This window comes from Gobio gobio (assembly GCF_949357685.1).
Source record: "Gobio gobio genome assembly, chromosome: 8".
Classification (NCBI taxonomy): domain Eukaryota; kingdom Metazoa; phylum Chordata; class Actinopteri; order Cypriniformes; family Gobionidae; genus Gobio; species Gobio gobio.
Window position 1 is genome coordinate 12,555,533 of NC_137114.1, and position 25,950 is coordinate 12,581,482.

Genomic DNA, 25,950 nt, shown 5'->3' on the forward strand with positions numbered 1-25,950 from the left:
ATCTGCCAATGGGGTAAGCAAAATAATCTTAATTCAAACAGAAAACAAGATTATTTTGCTTACCCCATTGGCAGATTATTTTGATTATTTTAAGCAAAAACTCATTTAATTTTGAGTTATTTTCCCCCAAAACAAGACAAAAACTTTTGCTTGTCTAGTAAATGTTTCTTAATGTAAGATTTTTGTGATATTTGGACTGAAAACAAGACAAAAATACTAAATCAGAAAAGCATTTTTTGCAGTGTGTTTGTGTGCACCATTCACAATAAACTGCTAAGTGAACAGGTATAGGGGAATGTGAATTATTACACAGAGTCTTCTGTTTTTGCTCTTGTCAAATTGTATGGTATAATAATCTACGCTGATGATGTGTTGTTTGTTTCCAGAAACATGAGAATTGATACAAGAAATCAAAATATACCCCAAAAACTGCATTTAAATAACAAATACCTACAAAAGCAATGTTTGAACAAAACAATAAGCATTGAAAATCTTTGATGTTTTTGGAACAAATGACTGGAATAATATGAACAATAGTTCCCTCTAGTGGTGACAATGAACAATAATAGGCTACATTGTAGGCCTACAAACTACAAAGCCAAAGACGTCACTGCTAGAACTCTTCTAATGGGCCGTGGTTGGATCTTTCATCAGGACAATGATCCAAAACATACATCAAAATCAACACACAAATGTGTCACAAATGAAGCTTCTGCCATGACCATCCCAGTTTCCTGACCTGAGTGGGCTGAACCGAAGAGCTGGGAATCTGGAGGATCTGGGGCGATTCTGTACGGAGGAATGGTCTCTGATCTCCAAACTCATCAGGAATTATAGAATAAGACTCAGAGCTGTTATCTTGGGAAAAGGAGGTTGCAAAAGTATTTAATAAAAAAATGCCATGCAGTAATTATGGCCAACGTGTTTTGGAGAAAAGCATTTCATAATGTGATTTACCCCCCACTTTCAATTCTTTTACTTCAATGAAAGGTTCGATTTTTGCACATTTTTAAATAAAAGATCCAAATGATAAACATTGCAGATTTATTTTCACAGCCATCTTTGATCATATTTACCAGGGGTGCCAATAATTCTGACCACAACTGGACGTCCCCGGATTTCGTCATCTCCAGGAACACTTTCCAGTGCATGTTAAATGAATTCGATATTCCATGTAAAGTGTTGTACATTTTATTGGTGCAGAGATGAGTAGCCTATGAGTAGTAAAACCTTTATGAATTTTGTTTGTTACATAGAAACCGAACAGACATATTAAAGTTTGTTTTAAAGAGTATAGAAAATCATCTTGTATAAATAAAGCTCTTGCATTTTAACAGCACTATGTTGTCAGTGTGTCCCATAATCAAACGTTAGACACACACTTTGCACCCACTTGAGCACTTGGGCTAAATACAGAAAATACGTCATGCTAGACAAGTAGTCAAGTGCACAGACCACAATGTGGGTATTGGGACAGGCCCTAATTCTGAGGGTCGATTGGATGACAGGATGAGGAAATGTCTGAATTAAAAGGAATTCAACACAGTCACACAACAGAGGAATTTCAGCAGTCTAACGCAGCAGCAGATAACGGAAGGTGTGCTGGTTAATATTTTCCTCTTGTAAACCTGATTCATGTTGTTTGCCTCCATTTTGAAGACTTTGACATAAATGAAAGCATTTAAAGCAAGGACACTGGAAATCTTCTAACATGCTGTATAGCAACTCAATGTAATAACTGCACATAATGTAAGAATTATTACATTATTATTATAAGAAAATATGTTTATGATGTAATACTTTTCTCAAAATGTAACAATTATCACATTATAAACTCAACAAAAACATGTCATATTGTCATTATTGTAATAGCGTTTAAAACGTAGAAATATTAGTATTCCCTTACAGTACATTTTTAAAAATCTAAAGCCAGTGACCTGCAAAATGCAACAGACTTAAATATTCATGCAATTATTATTATTATTATATGTTTATTAAACAAAAAGCATTGGTATAACTTACAGTACATTTTAAAAATCTAAATACTACTACAAGTAGTAGACGTATCAGTAATCTGGTGGATTTTGTATCCACCAGGTTAATTTTTAAATGTACTGTAAAGGAATACCAATGCTTTTTTTATTATTATTATTAATAATAATAATTATTATTATTATTATAATAATAATAGCATGAATATTTAATTAATTATTTAAGTCTGTTGCATTTCACAGGTAGTTTAATACTGGTTTTAGATTTTTTTTTTTATTTACTGCAGGGGGATTCTAATATTTGTTATGTTTCAAAAGCTATTACACTAATGAAAATATGACATGTTTTTGGTGAGTTTATAATGTAATAATTTCTCATAATGTAATTTTTTTATTACATTATGAGCACAAGATTGTATTACATTTTGAGAAAATTATTTCATTATGAACATTTTATTTGAATGATAATTTAATACATATTACATTATGTGCAGTTATTACATTACATTATTACACTACACATGGTATTAAAATGAAAGTAATTTATTAAGTAATTTAAGTTATTCAGTTATATATAAAAAATATATACATATAGTACTTGGCCTTGTTAGTTTACACACACGCACACGCACACGCACACACACACGTTGAGTTTTCATGTTTTATGGGGACTTTCCATAGGCGTAATGGTTTTTATACCGTACATACTGTATATTCTATCCCCCTACACTGCCCCTGCCCCTAAACCTACCCATCACACACACACACACGCACGCGCACGCGCACGCGCACGCACACGCACACGCACACGCACACACACACACACACACACACACTGCCCCTGCCCCAAAACCTACCCATCACAGGAGACATTCTGCATTTTTACATTTTCAAAAAACATCACTTAGTCTGATCTATAAGATGTTTTCCTCATGGGGACCAAAAAATGTCCCCACAAGGATGAGGATTTTGGATATTGCTATCTTTGTGGGGATAACGTAGGGATTACCAGTCCACACACACACACACACACACACACGCACACGCACGCACGCACGCACACACACACAAAAATAGTAGTTTGTCAATGGGAAATCCAACATTCCTTAATTGTAATTAATTATAATAATCCAGTGAGATTTCTGTATACACACAGAGTCTGAACTAAATCCAGATTAAATCCAGAAGTACTGTGGCAATGTCTCCAAGACGCTTGAAGAAACCTTCCTGCAAAGCTACCTCGAAAACTATGTGCAAGCGTACCTTGACAAAAGCTGTTGCAAAGAGTGGTCACACCTAATATTGATTTAAAGGGATAGTTCACTTTAAAATGAAAATGACCCCATGATTTACTCACCCTCAAGCTATCCTAGGTGTATATGGCATTCTTCTTTCTGATAAACACAATCAGAGTTATATTAAAAAATGTCCTAGTTCTCCAAGGTTTATAATTGCAGTGAATGGCAGCCCAAAATTTGAAGCTCAAAAAAGTCAGACCGCCCTTCCTATTCAACCTACAAAGAAAGTGTAACACCTCTCGCAGTTACACTACGTCCAACATCATAGTTAATCCAGTCATGCTTTTTTCCGTAATTGAATACAGAAGGCTAAAAACAAAAGTGCCTAAACCATTTCTCAGCACTATAAGTTTGCAGGAAGGGTTCTTCAAGCATCTTGGAGAAGTTGCTGCAGTTCTTCTAGATTTACACAGACAGACTCGATGATAGTGAGATCAGATCATAGTTGTCAGATTCCTTGTGCATACAAAAATCTCACTGGATTATTACAATTAATGGCAAAACAAATGTTTGAAAATGTAAACTGATATTCCCTACTGTCTAGTGTCATTAGGAAATATCAGTTTACATTTTCAAACATTACAAAACATCAGCAAAATATATAAATAACTGCCTTTTAAACCATTTTGTAACGTGTCTAAGACATTTGCACAGTAATGTGTATACATATATATATATAATTTTTGTCACACATGTTCATACTGAAAAATGAAATGTATTATTAAAAAAGTATATTTTTTATATAGTTTTTTTTGTGATGAAAATGGGCTGCTTGCCCATGATGTTGTGGATGGTTGGATGGCTCCTCGTGTGGGCGTTGCCTGCAGTCATTTTTAAAGTGTTGCTATGCAGTTGCTAGGGTGGTCTGAGTGGTTTTTCGTTGGCAAATGTGAAAATAGACCACCACCACCCCAAGTCTCTGATATTCAAGGACTCCAGTCGCTCCTTCAAAGTAAGTCTATGAGAAAGTCTAACCCATTTTATCATCTAACAAGTGAAAATCATAAATCTGATAGCTTAGAAAAGCAACAGCACGAACTCTTCGCATTAAGTTGATTTAAGGTATCATTTGGGTTCAGAAGCATCACTAATAAGTCCAATGTTAAGTCCTTTGACACCATGTGCTTGTTCATTTAGGATCCTGTGACTTCAGGCTTCAGGCTTCAGAAGTCAGAAGCCGTTCAGGCTTTGGCTTCAGAAGCATCACTAATAAGTCCAATGTTAAGTCCTTTGACACCATGTGCTTGTTCATTTAGGATCCTGTGACTTCCAGCTTAATCTCCATCAGCTCTCTCGGAACCGGTGAGGTCCAATGTCTCTGATAACTGTATTTGTTCTCGACCTGCACTTCCCTCCTCTTCTTCCTTTACAGCCTCTAATTCTTCATCCAAACCCTGGAGTGGTTCTTGCATGCTGTGGGTGGCTGGCGTGACGTCAGTCAAACTGCTGGACTCTATGCTCTCATTTAAAGAGTTCCCATCCTCTGTTGTTGTTGTTCGGCTTCCAAGCGCCGGCCCATGCCTCCGCATGGTCCTGCGATTTTGGCTGCAGCGTGATTGGTTGCCGTGCAGTGTGCGTCTGCGGTGCCATTGGCTGAGAGACCTCTGTGCTTCTGCACTGAGTTGCCGCTTCGCTAGACGAGGCCGGAAGCTGCTAATGTAAAAAAGGGCAGCGTAGAGAGACGTAAGGTAGTACCCACCTAAGAGAAAGACAGAGGAAGAGTAGCACGTCATACACAGCAAGGTATGAATTCTTGAACTACTACACCCTTCCATGGCCAAATTTCCATTGATGGTCATTCAATTGAGTATTGTAATGCAACAAATGAACCTTTTCAAGCAACAAATACATCAAAAAATTCATTACATCCTCATTATCCTCATGTTTTTCCAAATCCCTATGACTTTCTTGGTGTATTTGGAAATCTCTGAATGCTTGCTTATAGACGCCATTGCACGTTAAACTAGTGGTGTAAATCCTGTTTATGAGTCTGAATGTGTGTGTATTCCCTACCCTCTCCTTGTAGTTGCATAGGGTCCAGCAGCTCCATCATGTAGTCAGTGTCGACCTGTAGTATAGCTACATCACTACGCAGCAACACCCATGTCAGGCATGGCAGGAAGTCATCTGCCCCGAAAACCGTTCCTGACAAGAAAACAATCAACATATTCAAATCTTCTACACCTTAATGACACCGATATTAATATATTTTACATTCTCTTTGTATTTTTATTCAAGATTATCCTATTCAAATCAATGTGATAAATGATTTAGGTCAAAAGTAATCTAAAAGTAATCCAAAAGCAGTCAGATTACATTACCTTAAATGTGTAATGTAATGGATTACGTTAATAACTGACATTTTTGTCATGTCATTTGAAATCAGTAAGCTACCCAGCAATGTGTATGAAACTGGTTATTCAGCACTGGACAAATGTCTTCATGTCTGGACTGGGAAGTATGTGAATAGACAGCAATTTCAGAAGAAGTGGAGTGTGGAACGACCCACAGACTGACATCGATCATAAGAATCCAGAAAGTTTGTTTTGCGTCTCTACAGTCAAGTCAAGTCAACTTTATTTATATAGCGCTTTTAAAAATGTTGATTGTTTCAAAGCAGCTTTACAGCGTTAAACAGGAAAATAATGCAGCATAATTTTATTCAGCTGTATAGCCATTCTGGAAAAAACGCGGATGTCATCGGTTCATTTCAATTATCATACAGTGACAGTGTGGGCTTTAGATCAATAATTAGATCAGTAATTTAGTTTATATGGTTAATTTAGTTTATTAATTAGATTTATTTGGATATTTAGTTGAAAAATGTATTGTCCCCAACTGAGCACGCCAAGCCAGAGGCAACAGTGGCAAGGAAACCAAAACCCCATCAGGTGACCTAATGGAGAAAAATAAACCTTGGGAGAAACCAGGCTCAGTCGGGGTGCCAGTTCTCCTCTGGCCAATTAACAAACAGCGTATTATTATTATTATTCTGGCAGCTTTACAGGTCAGAGGTCATAATAGATCGGAATATTCGAGGGACTGGGGGCAACATGCTGGAGACGGGTTTATTGAGGATGATGTTGATTAAATAATTATTAAAGTGCAATATTCGAATGATCGGAGGCAACACGCAGGAGACGGGTTTATTGAGGATGACATATCGATTTAAGTATTATTTAATTGTAATATTCGAACAATCGGAGTCAACACGCCGGAGTAGAGAAAACTAAAACGTCTCTACAGTAGTCTACTTCACTCACCTGGCTTAGCATTAGCATTCATGCTATGGTAGATATTCTTGCAGACTTTGAGCAGGGTGTTAACTTTTTTACTAGGCGAGTAGGCCTCATGCATTGCGGTCCAGCGTTGCTGGATCTTTTCCATCATGCTGGAATCAGGTACCCCGGCCCCCGCTGCTCCCTCCAGCTCCTCCAGGCTCCGGTTCTCCAGTGTGCTCTTGTTGGCGTCTAAACGCTGCAGAGTGCCGTCATCCCTGCGGGCTGTCTTTAGATACACGTAAAGGTGAGTGTAAACTGGCTTCAAAGCTACTTTATGTAAGGCAAGCTCCAGCAAAGCATCTAAGGGCAGAGAGAAAAACAGATATGTGAGGCGAATAATAGAATTGTTACTATATAGAACTCTTCCTAGTGAGTTGCTGTATGTGCTGTATGTACTGTAGCACCATTTTATCATTTTATTTTCCTGCACTTTCCTTCAAAATAAGAATCAAAACAATATACTAGCAAAACTTTTGTGTCCATAGAGAGCTTTCATGCATTATGTAGGCATACCTATTATGGAGAAATTCAGTTGGGTTACACTTTATTTCGATGGTTCACTTTAGACATTCTACTAAATATAAGTAACTTTGTAACTACATGTCAAAGAGCAGTCATTAGAATATTAGTGGACTGTCAGGGTTAGTCGAATAAATTGATGTGGAAGTTGTAAAGTTACTAATAGTAGAACGTCTGTTGGGGAGCATCAAAATAATGTGTTAGCAGATAATGACTGCTAGTTGACATGTAGTTGCAAAGTTACTAATAGTTAGTACCAGGGCTTGACATTAACTTCTTTGCTCACCAGTCACTGTGGCTAATGGTTTTCCAAAGTTACAAGCCACTCAGCAATTTCACTGGCCACAATTTTGACATTGATACCATGGGGAAAACTGCCATATAGATATTTTTTAATATTATCTCAGCAATTTGGCAGCAGGTTTATTAGGCTGCTGTCACTTTAAGACCTGACGCACGGATCCATTATACTGTCACACTTGCGTTTTCTTTCTCAACTGTTTACGTTCACTTAAAACATAACTGCCTGTGTTTACATGAATACTCGCCAAGACCGGCATTTTGACATTATTTTGTGTGTGTTTGACTGTTTGAGAACAATAAGCAGAGAACAAAAGAACTCAATTTAGTGCTGAGAGGCGGCTTTATGTGTGCACACGTTGCGTATGAGCTCAAAATCTGCGGGAATGATTAAAATTATGCACAATATGCACAATCCCATGCCGAGATTCAAGCCCTGTAACACCAACAATATTCATCCAGAGCAGATTAAATGAGTGAGTGAGGAGAGGCGGGTTTGTGTGTAACTCGCTGTCGGAGAGATGAGAGAGAGAGAGAGAAAGAGCAGCTGGTATTGTGTATCTGTTCGGCGGAAAATGAGTATTGGAAGCGTTTCAAATATTTCAGTATTAATATGTATTAAAAAATCTATATTTTTGACAGCACTGCATTGCATTTAGTTTATTATTTCAGATGACTACTGGAAAAATGTATGCATTATATATATATAAAATTCAACCAAAGCGGCTAGTAGGAGCGACTGTGTTACACGCCGCTGCTGAAATACACCCGCATTTGGTGGGTTGGCGAGTGTTAATGTCAAGCCCTGGTTAGTAGAATGTCTAAAGTGGACCAATGAAATGAAAAGTGTTACATTCAACTGTATTTGTTGATACAGAATAAATAATACGTAATCCATTTCTTCTGATTACATAACACGCCTATAACTCATTATCCCCAACACATCTCCAGGTCGTACCCAGCTCAAAATCCGAAGTGTCTCCAAAGCTGTCTGTGATGCTTTGGATCTCTGGACAATCAAATAGCATTTCCCTCAGAGCAGTGAGAGCCGAACGCACTTCCTGCAGCATCTCGGTGCCGGGCACTCCAGGAGCGGCTCCAATTGTAAGAGTTTGCTCTACAAATCCCCTGACAGCCTCTGCAAAAGCCCCACCCTTCCGTTCGGACATCTCCTGAACACGTTTACTCAGTCTTCGGTGTGGCGACACAAGTCCTCCTAGAGCCAGGCCCACTGCAGAGAGGCGGTTCTTCATCTTATCTGCCAAATGGAAGCGGGGCGAAGGTAGAGATGGAGAGGGGCTTGAAGCTGGTTCAGACTCCTCCTCTATGCTGCTGACAGACAGCGAGTCCAGCTCCAAGCAGGGCGGGTGAAGCAGAGAGGAAGGAAGTGGTGAATTCAGCCATATCTTGTCCTCTATCCACGACACGCGGTGTGGCGACAGAGGGAGAGGGCTCTGAATGGAGTCTGTGCTTGCTCTTTTTAGGGGGTCTTCCTTGCTGGTGCCACTCGCCCTTCGAAGCACAACCCCGCCTGGGGTAGATGGAGATACTGGACTCTTCTCAAATGACCCTTTGAAAATAAAAAAAAGGTGTGAACTTGCGTAACACTTTCTAAAAACCTCCTTTTTATCAGCATATCCTGTTGAAATACATATACATCAGCCGCTTTTCCACCATTGGGCCGAACGGTTAGAAATAGTTCCCGTTATATTTAATTACAAACCGTCCCACAGTGGAAAGTGTAACCATATCCATACCCACTGGGTACGAAATGGAACGGTTAAGCAACAAGAACTGTTTGGACCGACAGTGGAAAATCAGCTATTGTATGTTGGTTCCTTGAAATCAGTGTTATTATTGTTGAATAAAACTGAAACTATTACAAATCTTTTTCGTTATTTGTAATTAAACTGAACTCAAATAAAGTAATATAGCTGCAAGCAGCAGCTTGGCAACCGGGGCCAAGCGCAAAGAAGAAGACAAGACATGCCAAAATGGCTGGCAGTGTCAGATTGACTGCAGCAATAAGCAAGTAATCACATTTTAAGATGATTTTAGTCAAAAGGCTGAAAAATGCATTGTCTGAGAGTGTCAGACCAACTGCAACAATGAACAATTATACAGTTTAAGAAGATTAGGCAAAATGGCTGAAATATCAAATATAGGGTCACTAATAATATAATTTAATGGTTTATCACTTTTGACCAATAGGTGGCACAGATACGAAATTGATGTGGTGTGGTCAGAATAAGGGAACAATGACACATGCAAAGTTTGATGCCAATATGTCAAAGCATTGCAGAGATATTGCCTCAAGAGTCATTTTGGCATCATGCCTCAACTTCGTTGATGTGGTATACAAAAACTGTTTCAACTATTGATGCAAAATCCATAACTTTTTGTTGACACAGTCTGAAGATGATACGATTCGATTTTGGTAGAAATCGGACAAACGGTCTAGGACGAGTTAAAAAAAAGTAGGTTTTTAGCAAATAACAAGATGGAGGACAAGAAGGTTTGCCAAATATGGCAAAAGTTGTTTTTTCAACTTTGCCTGAAGATGATCTGATTCAATTTTCGTGCAAATCGGATGAACCGTCTAGGACGAGTTTGCAAAAGTAGGTTTTTCGGAAAATTCAAAATGGCGGGAGAATTTTAATGACGTAAAATGATGTCATAGGGTGCAATTGAATTGGCTTGAGCCAATGAATCAGAGGAAAAAAGAAAATTTTGTTTCTAGCTTATGGTTTAAAAGTTATTAGCATAAACATGAGTCAAATTTTGGACTGATGGTGGCGCTAGAGAGATTGAGTTAGAGACTCCAAATTTGCTATGGTGACAGATCAGACTGCCCTCTATTAGTGTGCCAAATTTCACAACTTTTTACCATACGGTTCTATGGGCTGCCATAGACTCCCATGGCGGAAGATGAATAATAATAATAATAGTAACGGGAACGGTTTCAATAGGTGCCTTCGCACCTTCGGTGCTTGGCCCCTAATTAATATTTAATGGAAAAAGTAAAAATTCTGAAATATTTCAAACTAATAAAAATGGCAAACTTTTTAAAATGAAATAAAAAAATGAAATATAAAACTAAAAATATAAGAATAAAATCTAATTAAAAACAATATAATAGTACACTCTAAAAAAGATGGTTCTTTGAAGGTACTTTACACGTAGTAACAGTTCTAGTTAGAACGTTTTGTCTTGAAGAACCCTTTATATGCTGAAATGGTTCTTTTATTCCCGCCTTTTTCTTTTTCAAATCCGTAACTGTCAAAGCCACTTCATTACTGATTTTCTGGAGCTCAGCCATCCTATTACAAAGTCTGTCAACAACTCTCAACAACAGGTAAATGATTTATTTTGTAAAATATCTATACATTTTACATTTTGAATTGTAAATAGCAAAATTGGTTGAAATGACATAACTGAAGCAAAAAAAAAAGAGAGAAAGAAAAGAAAGTTCACCGCTACCTCTGTCATGGTCAAAACTGCTAGAGTTGTCCTCGGCTAGTGCAGATTGCCTCTGTTTCAGTCCTCTCCCTTCCCATGATCGTGTGGTACTTAACCTCTTGTCTCTCCTCAAGCCGGTTGGACGATTGACTGGGCTGGCTGAAGAATGAGTAAGCCAATCATCCCCGTGCTCTTGAAGGTACAAGGGATTGATGAAGCACATGGCACCATTGGCGGCTGTAACCTACATTACCAAAAAAACAGAAATAATTTGATAATTATAATTGATAACTTCTCCCATTGGAGACTCTATAGAATATAGCCTTAAAGGGTTAGTTCACCCAAAAATTCTGTCATTAATTACTTACCCTCATGTTGTTCGACACCCGTCAGACCTCCGTTCATCTTCAGAACACAAATGAAGATATTTTAGTTTAAATCTGATGGCTCTGAACGACCTCCATTGGCACAATGGCACTTTACACTCTCAAGACCCTTAAAAGGTACTAAAGACGTCTTTACAAAGTCCATCTCACTACAGTGGTTCTAAAATAACTTTATGGAGTGACGAGAATAGTTTTTGTGCGAAAAAATCCCCTAAATAACGACTTATATAGTATCATGAAGCTTCGAAGCGTTATGAATCAGTGAGCCGAATGATGATTTGGATCGTGTGTCAAACCGTCAAACTGCTGAAATTTGGCGATCCAAACTGCTGATTCGACTCACTGGTTCATAACGCTTCAAAGCTTCATGAGGCCGTGTTTTGAAATCGTCATCACTATGTAAGTCGTTATTTAGGGGTTTTTTTGCGCACAAAAACTATTCTCGTCACTCCATAAAGTTATTGTAGAACCACTGTAGTGAGATGGACTTTGTAACAACGTCTTTAGTGCCTTTTAAGGGTCTTGAGAGTGAACCGTGCATTGAGCCAATGGAGGCCTTTCAGAGCCATCAGATTTCAACTAAAATATCTTCATTTGTGTTCTGAAGATGAACGGAGGTCTGACGGGTGTCCAACGACATGAGGGTGAGGAATTAATGACAGAATTTTCATTTTTGGGTGAACTAACCCTTTAAGGGTCAATCATTGTGGTCCAACTGGAGAAGTGGAGAAAATTAACACAAATCCCAAATTAAAAATAGATTTGTTGTGGTGGTAAATTTCAACTTCCTTGTCCATAGTCAGTGCTAGGTAGATAAATTTGTTTAATCCGTTTAAATCAGATTCCAAATTACAATAAATAATTGTTGTTAGTAATGTAATCCATTACATTACACTAAACATTTAAGGTAATATAATCAGATTACTTTTACATTTTGACCCAATTCGTTTATCACATTGATTTGAAAAGGATAATCTTGTACCATATTGATTTAAAATACAAAGAGAAAGAAAATATATTCAAATTCTTTGTTATAAACAACAAGAAGTGTAATGTAATCAGTAACTACCCAGCAATGTGCATAGTTGCACAGGTTTCTTACATTAAAGCACCCGCTATCATAATTTGATGTTTGGACTTTGCACTCAAAATATACAGTTCAATAAGTCTTGGTTTGATGAATGATAACTTTTTGACAGTGTTATTCTTCATTTCATGGGAACAAGACAAACAGTCTAAGAAATATGGTTACACTTTTGGTTACAATTTATTTCAAGGTGTCCTTGAAATAATACAAATAAGGACTGCCATGGGTGCAGCGGCGCAATGATATTACGCACAGCGCCTGAAAATAGTCCCCAGCATGCTCTCTGTGTAAAAATATCATTAATAGCATGTACTTAAAGGAACACAACGACTTTTTGGGACTTTATCTTATTCACCGTATCCCCCAGAGTTAGATAAGTCCATGTACATACCATTCTCATCTCTGTGCGTGCCATAACTCTGTCTGACGCACACACAGCTAGCCTAGCTTAGCACAAAGACTGGAGGTAAACGGCTCCAGCTAGCCCTACTGCTCAATAAGTGACAAAATAACGCCAACATTTTCCTATTTACATGTTGTGATGTGTATAAGTGCATCGTGTACTAAGACCGACGGAAAATGAAAAGTTGCGATTTTAGACTGATATGGCTAGGAACTATTCTCTCATTCCTGCGTAATAATCAAGGAACTTTGGAACTGTACCATGGGTGCAGCGGCGCAATGATATTACACACAGCGCCTGAAAATAGTCCCCAGCACGCTCTCTGTGTAAAAAGGTTGTCACGTTGGTAATGTTGACAGAAGTTAGCCTATTTTCAGGCGCTGTGCGTAATATTATTGCGCCGCTGCACCCATGGTACGGCAGCAAAGATTACTACGCTGGATTTAATGAGGTGAATAAGTCCCAAAAAATCGTCTAGTTCCTTAAAGAGTGGCTTGGAATTATGCATAATTTAGTGTTACAACTACAGAAAGTAGATGTGTAACAAACTTTTTTCTAAAATAAGATTAAGATGAAGTCTGAAAACTTTGCTCTGTACCAGCAAAAGTAATGAACAAAGTAAAACTGCATAATGCTCGATACCACCATTCTGAATCAACACACTGTAAATAATCACTTGCACAAATTGTAGAATAGATCTCACCTTACAATATTATGGTCCTTTATCTCTTACCTTACTATATTGTGGTCCTTTAAGACACCAGTGCTCAGATCTCTCTCTCTCTGCCTTCCCTGAAGTACATTTGCAATCATGCTTTCTGCACTCTTATCTAACTCTACTTCTGCAATTGTCTGCAACATAACGGCAGTTTATTCATTACAAGAACTTACGGTCATAGCGCTGGTTAGGTTAGTAAACCTTAACAAGATTATTTTACCATTTACCATTTATGGCGCAGGTATAAACAACCAGGCCCCACTTTATATTAGGTGGCCTTAACTATGTACTTACGTCAAAAAATAAGTACAATGTACTTATTGTATTCATATTCTATTGAAAAACACTTGTGCTGATATTGAGGTGGGATACGGGTAAGGTTAGGGACAGGTGTGGTGTTATGGGTAAGTTTAAGAGTAGGGTTAGGTGTAAGGAAAGTGTCAACAGTGTAATTATAAACTACAGAAATTAAGTACAGATGTAATTACATGCAGCTAATAAAAAAAAAATTAAGTACAATGTAAAAACATGTATGTACACAATAAGTGCATTGTATCAAATTTTTAAATAAAATGTTAGTACATAGTAGTTAAGGCCACCTAATATAAAGTGGGTCCAACAACCATAAGTCAATCATTGAATTAAATAGTGTGCATTAAAACTATGCTCCCACTATGCACTTAGACAGAGAAATGTCTTTTATTAAACAGGGTCCACATCCACCAAAGGCAACAGTGACTTCCCACAATAACCATTCACAAAATCGCATCAATAATACTAAAGGCTAAATAATTCTTGAGGCTCTAGTTCTGTTTCCACATTAAGCACAGGTTATGCTACGCCTTACATCTTTCCACCAGCCTCAGTGCTCAGCAACACACAGGACTAAACCTAAATGGCTTTATTAAGGCGGTTAATTAAACAAACGTATTAATAGGTGATTTCAACAAGTACTGTACATCTTTGTTGATCCTAGAACAACATTGAAATCAACCAGATTTGAGGGACAAGATAACAGTTTATATCAAGTTTAGTCTTACAACCAGGGTTAGGTGCTTCTACATCAGTGATCATGGGGTAATTTAGATTTTTGGGTGAACTAACCATTTAATAATTAAATTCTAACTTTGATGGAATTTGAAACAATGCAAATTATTGAATTATGAGTTAAATTTCAAGTTCAATACTTAAAACAAGCTGTAACTTTGTAGGTTTTCTTCATGTTATTGATTACCTCAAATGAAAGGCACAATATGTAAGATTTTTGGATTAAAATATCCAAAAACCACTAGAACAATGTTACATATTATGTTGACTTGTGTACTTACACTATCCCAAATGTTTCCAAGAATGTTTAAATCCAGAGAAATAAGCAATTTTAACCAGGACATGGACCGTGTCCGTGTATCGCCTACATCATACCCAGGTTACCCTCGATCTCCGGTTTTATTTTGTAGAAACCATGGAAGCAATTTAATTTATTATGTGTTTTATTAGATGTGAGCAACTGTTTGGACACATCCATCGACAGGAAACTAATCATTGTTATACAGCTCAACACAGTTAGTCTTATTGTTTAAATCTGGTTTTCTTGATTTACCGCGAGTTCTATGTTTTACTGCATCTACTGCAGTGTGAACAAGTGTCTCATAGTAGCCGCCGAGCCAATGCATAGAGTATCATTATAACAACTTGCACACTTAAAGGTGGGGTAGGTAAGAATGATCTAAAACACTTTTGTCCAAATTTGTTTAAACTTTCTTTATATGTCAATACATAATTAAAATGTAAGTACTCTGAAAAAGAGAGTATAAAAATCGAGTGACTCTAGACTTTTTAATCTGCAATAAACACAGCTCATTATTTTAGTGCGGGACGAATCAAGTGATTGGCTTGGGCGACTGTCACTCTCTCTCGCTACCATGGCTACCACCGCTTTTGCTCCAGGATCTGCCCACATGCGCAGCCCAGTGTTGCCAAGTCGGGCTACTTCAACACTGTTGCTTCGGGCTGTTTTTCATGTCCGCGGGTTGAAACGACCCCAATTATGTGATGTTTTGCCCCGGGATTTGCGAATTTTAGCAGGCAACCCTACCAAAAAGACACATATTTTACCCCCCAAACGCGATTTTTACCGGAGAAACACGATTGGGCTTGTTTTGGGCTAGTTTTGAGTAGCAATTGGGCGGATTTTGTTGTGAAAACCTGGCAACCCTGGCGCACCCGTTTGAGTTCAAGAGGCTGTATTTCTGCTGGACAGGTAATCTTTCATTTTGATTATACATTTTTTTGGTTTATGTTTTCATGAAGCATGTCTCACTAGCACACGTAGCTGCCAAATATAGCTAACATAACATTACTTAGCATAAAGTTACAATGTTATACACTTAGCGAGCCATTAGTAGAGATGATAAATACTCAATATGCTTAGCTCAAGTTGATCGCTGTCGTGTTGAATTTTGCAAAATGTAACTTTAGATAACAAAATGCATGTGTAAAAGCTAGTACACCGCATCCAGGAACTTTTTTTAGAACTAAGATAGCTTTAGCTACTACTCTCTGTCTAAACTCTTCTACCATGTTCACCGGGAACTTTACCTGCACGTTTATTTCGGCCCTTGGTTTGTTTTTATATTCTCTACCAATGTTTATGTTGATGTTTTTATCTTGTATCTGTGTGTGTCGTAGACACTGTGTTGTGTGTGTGTTTTAAACTTTACCAGTATCGGTATTCTAGCTTGATAGTGAGTACTAAAAGACATCTTATTTGTTTATATTCATAATGATAAAGTTAGATTTTTTATTACATGTGATTCTGACATGATGTCACGCACTTCTCCGCTCGCCTCAGGTTAATAATGCGTCTTTCAGCTGAGCTGATCGCGGTCGGCGTGGCGCGTTCATGTGTTTTGGGGGCGTGGCTTTGGAAAGAGCCCAGAAGGGAGAAGGTGGAGTGAATGGAAATAATGAGCTGTCTTTAAAACAGTCGTGAGAGGTCTACAGACACTCAATTTTTATACTTTCTTTTTCAGAGTACTTACATTTTAATTATGTATTGATATATAAAGAAAGTTTAAACAAATTTGGAAAAAAAGTTTTTTAACCAAATCCTACCATTAAATGTATCGAATATGTTAAAACAGCGCTGTGTAACCCCACATACACATGAGCGGAAGAAGTGGAAGCACTGGTCTGCGGCAGAATAAAAGCTCTGCAAAATTAAGGCGTCATAGAGCTATGCCTTTGTTTTGAATAAGCGACGTCTAGTGGTTTTATCGTGGCTTTAATACAATTTACATTCAGAAATTCGAATTTCAAAGCATTCTCAGTTCTGATGGAGCACAAGCTTATATCACACATTTAACACTGAACAAATATTGTAAGACTAAAAACATTAGAGAAGTAGAAGCTCTGTATCACCTGTATAGTGCACAGGACTGTCTCTGGCATTTCTGCTGTGTCTTGTGTTTCTGAAGTCATACTGTTAGCCTGCAGATCTGAGGAGGGGCACAGCCAGGCCTCTGAAAGTCAAACACACAAAACCCTTGAAACGGAGAGAGTCTGATTGACATAACAGACGATTTATAGTGTAGTACAGAGAATGGTGAGGGGCAAGCACTAACTTGGACCAAGCAGAGGAACAAGATGATCTGGTAGATTGTTAACGGTGTAAACCCACGAGGGAACCAACAAACAGGCAGGCAAAACATCCCTAAGAGAGAATGCCAGATAAGGTTACAACACATTATTTGAATGGTTTAGCACGTATTTTAAACTTCAGGGTAAGAGAAACAAGCAGATTATTCATTCTCTTTCTCTGCAACTGTTTGCCCCATAGGAGATTATAGTATAATTTACTATCTAACACAGCGGTTTAGTCTTACTTCCTGTGGTAAAGTCCTGTTATCAAGCTAAACAGACGTCAATTGCTACTAGATTAAAATAACTAATCTGCACCTGCTCAGTGTGTAGAAGTGCAGAAGCTGAAAGAGATCAGGGAAAGCCAGGTGTGATGTTGTCAGTTGAAGCGCTGTGAAAGAAAAAAAGACATGAGAACTCAGTCCGACGTGCACTATGAGTCATACAGAGAAACTGGACAGACTAGTCTTGAACTTCAAAAGAACACGGATGCAATGAGGAAAGAGGAAGGCTGGGGTGTTCATGATCTCAATTAGAACAGCATGCATGCACAAATGGAGAAGGAACTACCGTGCAGAAGGAACTACAGTGCACATCATTTTCATGTACACTTCATAAACTATTTTCACATGGATTCCCTCAGTACTTCCCATGTCTATTTGTAACAGGAAATGTAGAAAACTTGCATGTTTTACATCCGTCTCATGCCTGACAGCTTGTTCATTTCCTTTCGTGCAAAATAAAAAATGCTCTGAGGTCGTTCTTTCCTATCTCATGAAACTTAGCTATGCTTTGATAGTTGTTTCCCATAAAATTATATATAAAAAGGGGACAAATGGGACAGTAGTTAATATTATGGAAGCTGACATGTACTAAAAATGCCATTGACTAAAAAAAATTGCAGTTAGGAATTCATATCTCGCAATTCTGACTTTTTTTCTCTCTCACAATTGTGAGATATAAACTCGCAAGTCCAGTTCTGAGTAAAAAAAACCCAGACATTTTTCTCAGGGTTGTGAGTTATCTACACTGAAAAAAAAGATTTAAATTAAGCATAATTAATTTGTGCTCGTTTAAATAATTTAAAATTAGGTTTTTGATTTTAATTTAAAAAATTGTTTTGGTTCTATGGGAATTGCATGTGTTTTTGTTCAAATTGAGATAAAATAAATTGATTGCAACCACTTACGATAAAATAATTGAGTAAATTCAACGAATCATTTTTTTCAGTGTATCTCACAATTTTCCCTTTATAACACACAATTGTGACTTTATATCGCACAACTCTGTCAGAAATGCAAGATGTAAACACAATTGCGAGAAAATAAGTTAGAATTGTGAGATACATTTATTTTATTCAGTGGCAGAAACAAGTTTCCATATGATATGTAAGGAATAACTGACTCCAGGCCATTAAATTATTAGAAAAATAATGCACATCTGAGGTGGTAATGCGGTCACAACACAAAGCAAAGTTTATCTGCTCCAAGAACAGGACCGTTATTACCTCTCTAGTGAGAAATGTCATGTGGCTTTTAAGTTGTTAAACTATTTTGCTGATAAAAAATAGTCAAAGTAGCACTGGCAACACGTTACTGTGCGAGTGTGTTTCAGTACAGTATGTGTGTGCATTACTGTGTTTGAGAGAGCTGGAGAAAGAGAATATGTGCTTTCCGTAGCTAAATAATACAATTTAATTTTGTGACAAAAAAACATGGAAAAATTGGTTGTTTTAATCCTATTGTTTTCTATATTTATTTGCTTGCTCAGTGTCGTTGTGGGCAGTGTTGGGGAAAGTTACTTTGAAAAGTAATGCATTACAATATTGCGTTACTCCCTTAAAAAGTAACTAATTGAGTTACTTAGTTACTTTTTAAGAAAAGTAATGCGTTACGTTACTTTTGCGTTACTTTTTCTCACCTGGGCTGGGCTTGTTTTTTTTATAACAAAAAAGTTATATATTTGTGCAACGGTAAAGACCTCTTCATACCAAAATTTAAATAATAAGCCTCAGGCTGAGGTAAAAATGCAAATTCCCTCATGAACAGTAGAGGGCGCAAAACCTGCCTGGAACTCATTTAGCTGTGCATTTCCCTGAAAATAATTGCACACCTTAGAACGTTCGTCAACCAATCAGCATTCAAGCATTCAACAGTATAATTAAAGAATAACTGACGACGGGCCGTTGAATTATTAGAAAAAAAATGCACACTAAACTATTTTACTGATAAAATCGCCAGAGCAGCGCTGACATCACGTTTCTGTGCGAGTGTGTCCGTACTGTATGTGTGCGCGTTTGAGTGGGAGAGCAGAGAGAGCGGGAGAACGAGAGCAGTGTGCATTTCTAACATAATTTAACGTAATTTTCTGGAAATAAAACATGCAAATAATTTGTCCTTTTTATCTTATTGTTTACTATATTTATTTGATTGCTCAGTGTCGTTGTGGGTTTTGGTTATTTTGCTGTTGTTGGCTATAAAGACATTTGAAATATCTGAAATCATTTGGCGAAGTGATATGGAACTGTAATGCGGTCAAAACCTGCCGGGAACTACGTTCGCTGTGCGTTTCCCAGAAAATAATTGCACACCTCAGAACATTCATCAGCCAATCAGATTCAAGCATTCACCGGCCCCGTACAGTAATAGTATCCGGCTATAAAACGTGGACAGCATAGCTCAGATATTGACCTTGGAAGAGTTGACAAGATGTTGAGAACATGTTGATCGTGACGAATGTTTGATTTCATGTTGAAATCTGACTTTTGATTGATTATCAATCAAGGATGCAGTAGTTTTTCAGTACCTGTTCCGGTGGTTATGATGGGGAATTCTTTGACCGGCTCCCCGCTGTCCCCAACAGACACGCACAGAAGCTTTTCTTGAGACAAAGACCCTTGGACCACCAGGAAACTCTGTGTAAAGGAACATTTCGATTATTTCGCTGTTATGCAAGTTTTAACAGGTTATATTGAAGGTTGAAGATTGGAAAACTGTGGAGAATATAGTATCATTGTCATCTGAGAACTCATAAGAATGAGTCTCAATAAGTGATACAATAGCATTGACTTCAAGGAAACGCTCACTTTGTGGGTAAGCACTCTCTCAAGAGGAAGTCAGTGCACACACAAGTTGGGTGCCAAAAAATCCAAAAATAGATGAGAGCGACTGAAGTCATTCGAGTTTATTTAGTTTACCGAAACCACTCATGAATAAGCTGCTAACAATATTCACAGGTTATATGTAATTCAAATTCACTCCCCAAAATATAAGCACCAGGAACCTTGTGAATGTGTTGACCACACCACAGGGGAAGTGAAATGAGATCTCTGATCATTTGGACATCACGCACAAATTATACAGAGTGAGAGTATGTGGGACTATAGAAGTATCTTTCACAGACTATCAGTTTGCCGACACTTCTAAAAAGTACAACATTGGATCCTTGGTCAGGATGAAGCTAAGATTAAGATGAAGTCTGAAAACTTTGCTCTGTACCAGCAAAAGCAATGAACAAAGTAAAACTGCATAATGCTCGATACCACCATTCTGAATCAACACACTGTAAATAATCACTTGCACAAATTGTAGAATAGATCTCACCTTACAATATTATGGTCCTTTATCTCTTACCTTACTATATTGTGGTCCTTTAAGACACCAGTGCTCAGATCTCTCTCTCTCTGCCTTCCCTGAAGTACATTTGCAATCATGCTTTCTGCACTCTTATCTAACTCTACTTCTGCAATTGTCTGCAACATAACGGCAGTTTATTCATTACAAGAACTTACAGTCATAGCGCTGGTTAGGTTAGTAAAAATAATTGTATTATGGCGCAGGTATAAACAACCGGGCCCCACTTTATATTAGGTGGCCTTAACTATGTACTTACGTCAAAAAATAAGTACAATGTACTTATTGTGTTCATATTGTATTGAAAAACACTTGTGCTGAGATTGAGGTGGGATACGGGTAAGGTTAGGGACAGGTGTGGTGTTATGGGTAAGTTTAAGAGTAGGGTTAGGTGTAAGGAAAGTGTCAACAGTGTAATTATAAACTACAGAAATTAAGTACAGATGTAATTACATGCAGCTAATAAAAAAAAAGTACAATGTAAAAACATGTACACAATAAGTGCATTGTATCAAATTTTTAATTAAAATGTTAGTACATAGTAGTTAAGGCCACCTAATATAAAGTGGGTCCAACAACCATAAGTCAATCATTGAATTAAATAGTGTGCATTAAAACTATGCTCCCACTATGCACTTAGACAGAGAAATGTCTTTTATTAAACAGGGTCCACATCCACCAAAGGCAACAGTGACTTCCCACAATAACCATTCACAAAATCGCATCAATAATACTAAAGGCTAAATAATTCTTGAGGCTCTAGTTCTGTTTCCACATTAAGCACAGGTTATGCTACGCCTTACATCTTTCCACCAGCCTCAGTGCTCAGCAACACACAGGACTAAACCTAAATGGCTTTATTAAGGCGGTTAATTAACGTATTAATAGGTGATTTCACCAAGTACTGTACATCTTTGTTGATCCCTGAACAATATTGAAATCAACCAGATTTGAGGGACAAGATAACAGTGTCACAGTTTTCTACTGACGAGGCAAGTTGTTGGACCCAAATGCAGTTTAATCAAAAACATCAAAACATAAAACAAAAACTTAGCAATACTCAAAACAAAGACTTGACATGGCTAAACATAAACCTCACCTACACAGCAGGTAACAACATCAATAACAGACAAGGACACACGGCAAACATGAGGGCTTAAATACACTGATGCTGCGTCCCAATTCGCATACTATCCGTACTAAATAGTATTCGAAAAAAGAATTAGTATGTCCCAAATCTTAGTATGTTGAAAAAAGTATTCCAAAGATTCCCGGATGGTTTACTATTTCCGGTCAGAATCCGAAGTGCAGATCGATGCGCACTCTAACGGCTGATATTGCCCACAACCCATTGCGAGATGGACGAGGATTCGATTAGAACTACAAACGCGGATAAAAAGTGTTTAAAAAACTACAAACATGACGGTTACGCGAGTCTGACGGTTAAGTGGAGAGGATTAGATAAAGTGGTTTGAGTGAGCAATTATCAGTATTTAACCGGACGAAAAGATATTTATTCAATATTATCCACATTATATTTCACCTGCAGCAGCATTGAGAACTTTTGTAATGATACGTTTGGCCATTAACTTTGCAAACACATGAGAGGAGTCTAAAGACCCACGAAAGGCAGATCAACGAGCGACTACATTTCTCTCCAATACGGTAGGAAATTAAATTTAAAGTGGGGGATTTGAACTGTGACGATGATTGACATTTTAAACGGTGACGGGACGCACGTATAGAGTCCGTTAAAGATGACGAAGTAGTATGTCCCAAAGCTGGCATACTCTTCTGCTACACACTCAAAAGTATGTACTTTTTCTTCACAAAAAGAGTACATACTTTTAGGACGTAGTATAAGTAGGCGAATTGGGACGCAGCCTGAGACTAATGACAAGACAAGTGACACCTGTGAACCGTGATTAAACAATGAACCAATGACAGGACAAGACACAAGATCACATGAGGGCATGGGAGTCACATGACAAAACCAGGAAGCTGACAGAACAAGACAAACTTAGAAACATGACAGTAAACGTGATGAACTAAAAACATGAAACATGAACCAACACCAAAACACCCTGTGACAAACAGTTTATGTCAAGTTTAGTCTTACAACCAGGGTTAGGTGCTTCTACATCAGTGATCATGGGGTAATTTTCATTTTTGGGTGAACTGACCATTTAATAATTAAATTCTAACTTTGATGGAATTTGAAACAATGCAAATTATTGAATTATGAGTTAAATTTCAAGTCACGCTAAATCTACTTGACTGTTTTTATTATTGACAATATTAGGGACCGTTCACACAGAACATGTTTTTCCAGACACTGCGCTACTTTTTCATTGTTTTTCAATGTAAACACGTGCTAGACAGACATCTTTAACCATTGCTCTCGCATCTCGCGTCTTTTGCGGTGTCTCCTGCATGAGACGAAGCTCAAGTTAAAAGAAGCTAAACTTTTTTTAAAAAATGCATCTCTAGACCTTGCGCTTTTTTCCATTACACTGACCTATGTCTGTCTGAGCCCTTAGGGTTTACAAGACTTCTGTTTAAACAGCTGAATGACTGAATTAGCAAGCATTGCTAAAAAGGAGGTAAAGGCACCCACCCCAGAAGGTCTGCCCCACAGAGCGGCCTGAGCCCCGTGTCTATCCCAGGGGCTCTTGGGAGCCCAGGCATCTTGACACAAGCGTAAACCTTGCAGTAGACTCAGGACTTTTGTCTGATCCCTGGAGACCCCGTTGGGTACCGTACTGGCAGCATTTTCTCTATGAGAAAGAAAAAAGGCTTTTGAATAAACAATAAACAAACAATAATCGCTTTACTAGAATATATATATATTTTTTTTAAATGCATATGGAACAAAATGGTTGTATCAATGCTATTTCTCACCTGTTTCTGGTTGCAAATTCATCTTTTGACTCTTTCATCATCATTGGTCCAACAGAAAGAGTCCTGGACCTGCTCAGGAAATCTGTTCTGGCACAAGGTCTTCCATTTTAACTATGTTGCTGTAACCCTGTTGATATTTGGAAATAATACAAAAGAAAAATGATGAAATATTGTTTCTCTCCAACCCCACATACTTCTTTTCATGTGCTTTCTCTTCGTCATAGTTCCTAGTTAACAGTCGCATGTGTTTATAAGCAGTGAAATCTAAAGTCTGAAAGTTTGCAAATTTAGTTCCATCTGTGATGTGCAACTTTGAAAACAAAATGTGCTGTAACAAAAAGAGCCACTTCCAGCTTGTTGAAACCAAAAATGCGAGCACACCATATGCAGTCAAAATTTTTAACACACCAGCTCATTGTTACTCCTTATTGCTATTTATCACTTTTTAGAATAATAGTAAAGTCATTACAGCAGTTGCACTTTATTTTACAGTACATGTACTTACAGTGTACCCACACATAGGGTAACTACATGGGTTAAGTTTAGGTTTAGGGCTAGGTCCAGGGTTAATAGGTTAAGGTTATTAACCAGTTACTGAAATTACTAATAAAAACAAAACTGTAAAATAAAGTGTTACAATTAAAACAACACACATATGGGAATTATGTAGTGATCAACAACAACTGTCTCGGTTACATATGTACCCTCGTTCCTTGAAGGAGGGAATTGAAACGTTACGTCGGAAAGAATGATGTAATGGGATCCCATTACGTCAGTCATTCCTTTGTAACGTTGAACGTGACAGGCTGGGACCCACTGTATATTAGGTGGCCTTAACTACTATGTACTAACATTTTAATTAATAATTTGATACAATGCACTTATTGTGTACATACATGTTTTTACATTGTACTTACATTTGTAAAAAATACCTGCATGTAATTACATCTGTAAATAATTTCTGTAGTTACATTTTTTATTTACACAGTTGACACTTCCCTTACACCAAACCCTACCCTTAAACTTACCCAAACCACCACACCTGTCCCTAACCCTACCCGTATCCCACCTCAATATCAGCAAAAGTGTTTTGCAATACAATTTGAACACAGTAAGTACATTGTACTTATTTTTTGATAAGTACATAGTACTTAAGGCCACCTAATATAAAGTGGGGCCCCAGACGGAAAGGGAACTATTTACACCTTACATCTTAAATTTGTCTTTCTCTAACTGGCACAGTTTTCACTTTGGATGGATGATGAAAGGTGTTTCGCTCACAAGTAGGCCTTCTTCCGTTTGCTTTAGTTTGACAGCTGGGAGACACATTGCTGGGTTTCCTGTGACATCAAACAATGAGCACAAATTATTTTGAATTATTGGGTGAAAAAAAAATCTTTCTGTGAAATAGAAACTTACCGTTAAATACATTTTCAGTGCTGTAAACTCAACTTCAAAAACTCGCACACTGACCCCGCACACGTTAACACATACAAGCACAGGCTATACATATAGATTTTGCAGTAAACATTTCTTCCAGATTTTAAAAAAACATCTTGAATGTCGAGTATTTAGTGGTGGGATTGCTTATGTAGATTTTGTAGCATTTAGTCATCTTTAGTGGATTCCGTTTTTGAGAAAAACTGCTATTTTTTTATTCATGTGCCGCAAACTATAACTTTTTGTCAGCCTTTTGAGCTGGCAACTCAGCTGCCATCAATTACAACTGACAGTCTTGACAGCTTGTCTTTTCAGTTTATTCTTAATCCATGTTTTAATGTCATTATTTAAAATAATTATTTTTCATGGCAGTGTGACATTTCTATATAAAAATGCAAGAAGCACGTGATTGCTCCCAAAAGTGTAAGCAACAGTAAATTCCTTGGTAGGCTACAGTATATAAACTTGATTTTCTTCACTTATGTACCCTGTCTTGTCCCTTGTCTCACAAATAAGTTAAGTAATATGCATTTAAAGTAACACTGCAAACAAAAGTCTTTGCTAAACTCACATGTGGTGTCTTCAAAATGTCCTCCTACATGAAGAAAAGACTGTACATCTCTGAAAGCTGCTCCAAACACCTCCACCCACTGCAAGTTTGCGTGTGAAGTAACGGAGACGCCTCATTACGAATATGTCCTGTTCTCAGTACAGTGAGATTCACTTTTGGTATGTGATATTAAACATTCAATTTCAGTCAGACTAAAGATCAGTGCCAGCTTTGATAAGAGTGACAGAACTCTTGATGATGCCCTTTATGTCTCTCACACCATAAGCTCCACCTACTTTCATGATTGTGGTAAACCTCACAGTGAAAGACTGTCAAGTGAAAGTAG

The 25,950-nt window shown here is 37.6% G+C and overlaps 1 protein-coding gene across 1 annotated transcript; it reads right to left on the minus strand.

Annotated features, from left to right (window-relative positions):
• Positions 1–3,919: 3,919 nt before the first annotated feature.
• On the minus strand, positions 3,920–25,846 carry rinl (Ras and Rab interactor-like). Its single transcript, XM_079824033.1, has 13 exons — positions 25,626–25,846; positions 24,825–24,954; positions 23,615–23,741; positions 23,331–23,490; positions 19,887–19,995; positions 17,400–17,472; positions 17,066–17,154; positions 16,863–16,963; positions 10,870–11,092; positions 8,348–8,959; positions 6,553–6,870; positions 5,303–5,434; positions 3,920–4,988 (listed from the first exon to the last, which is right to left on the minus strand). Exons 3-13 carry the CDS (start codon positions 23,656–23,658, stop codon positions 4,564–4,566), a joined length of 2,286 nt encoding a protein of 761 aa, XP_079680159.1. The 5' UTR covers positions 23,659–23,741; positions 24,825–24,954; positions 25,626–25,846; the 3' UTR covers positions 3,920–4,563.
• Positions 25,847–25,950: the final 104 nt, after the last annotated feature.

Coding starts and splice junctions, on each gene's coding strand:
- rinl (XM_079824033.1), bottom strand. CDS start 23,658: ATGATGATGAAAGAGTCAAAAGATGAATTTGCAACCAGAAACAG. Junction 16,964..17,065: donor TGTTCCTCTGCTTGGTCCAA/GTTAGTGCTTGC, acceptor TTTGACTTTCAG/AGGCCTGGCTGTGCCCCTCC. Junction 5,435..6,552: donor GAATGCTAATGCTAAGCCAG/GTGAGTGAAGTA, acceptor TTTTCTTGTCAG/GAACGGTTTTCGGGGCAGAT.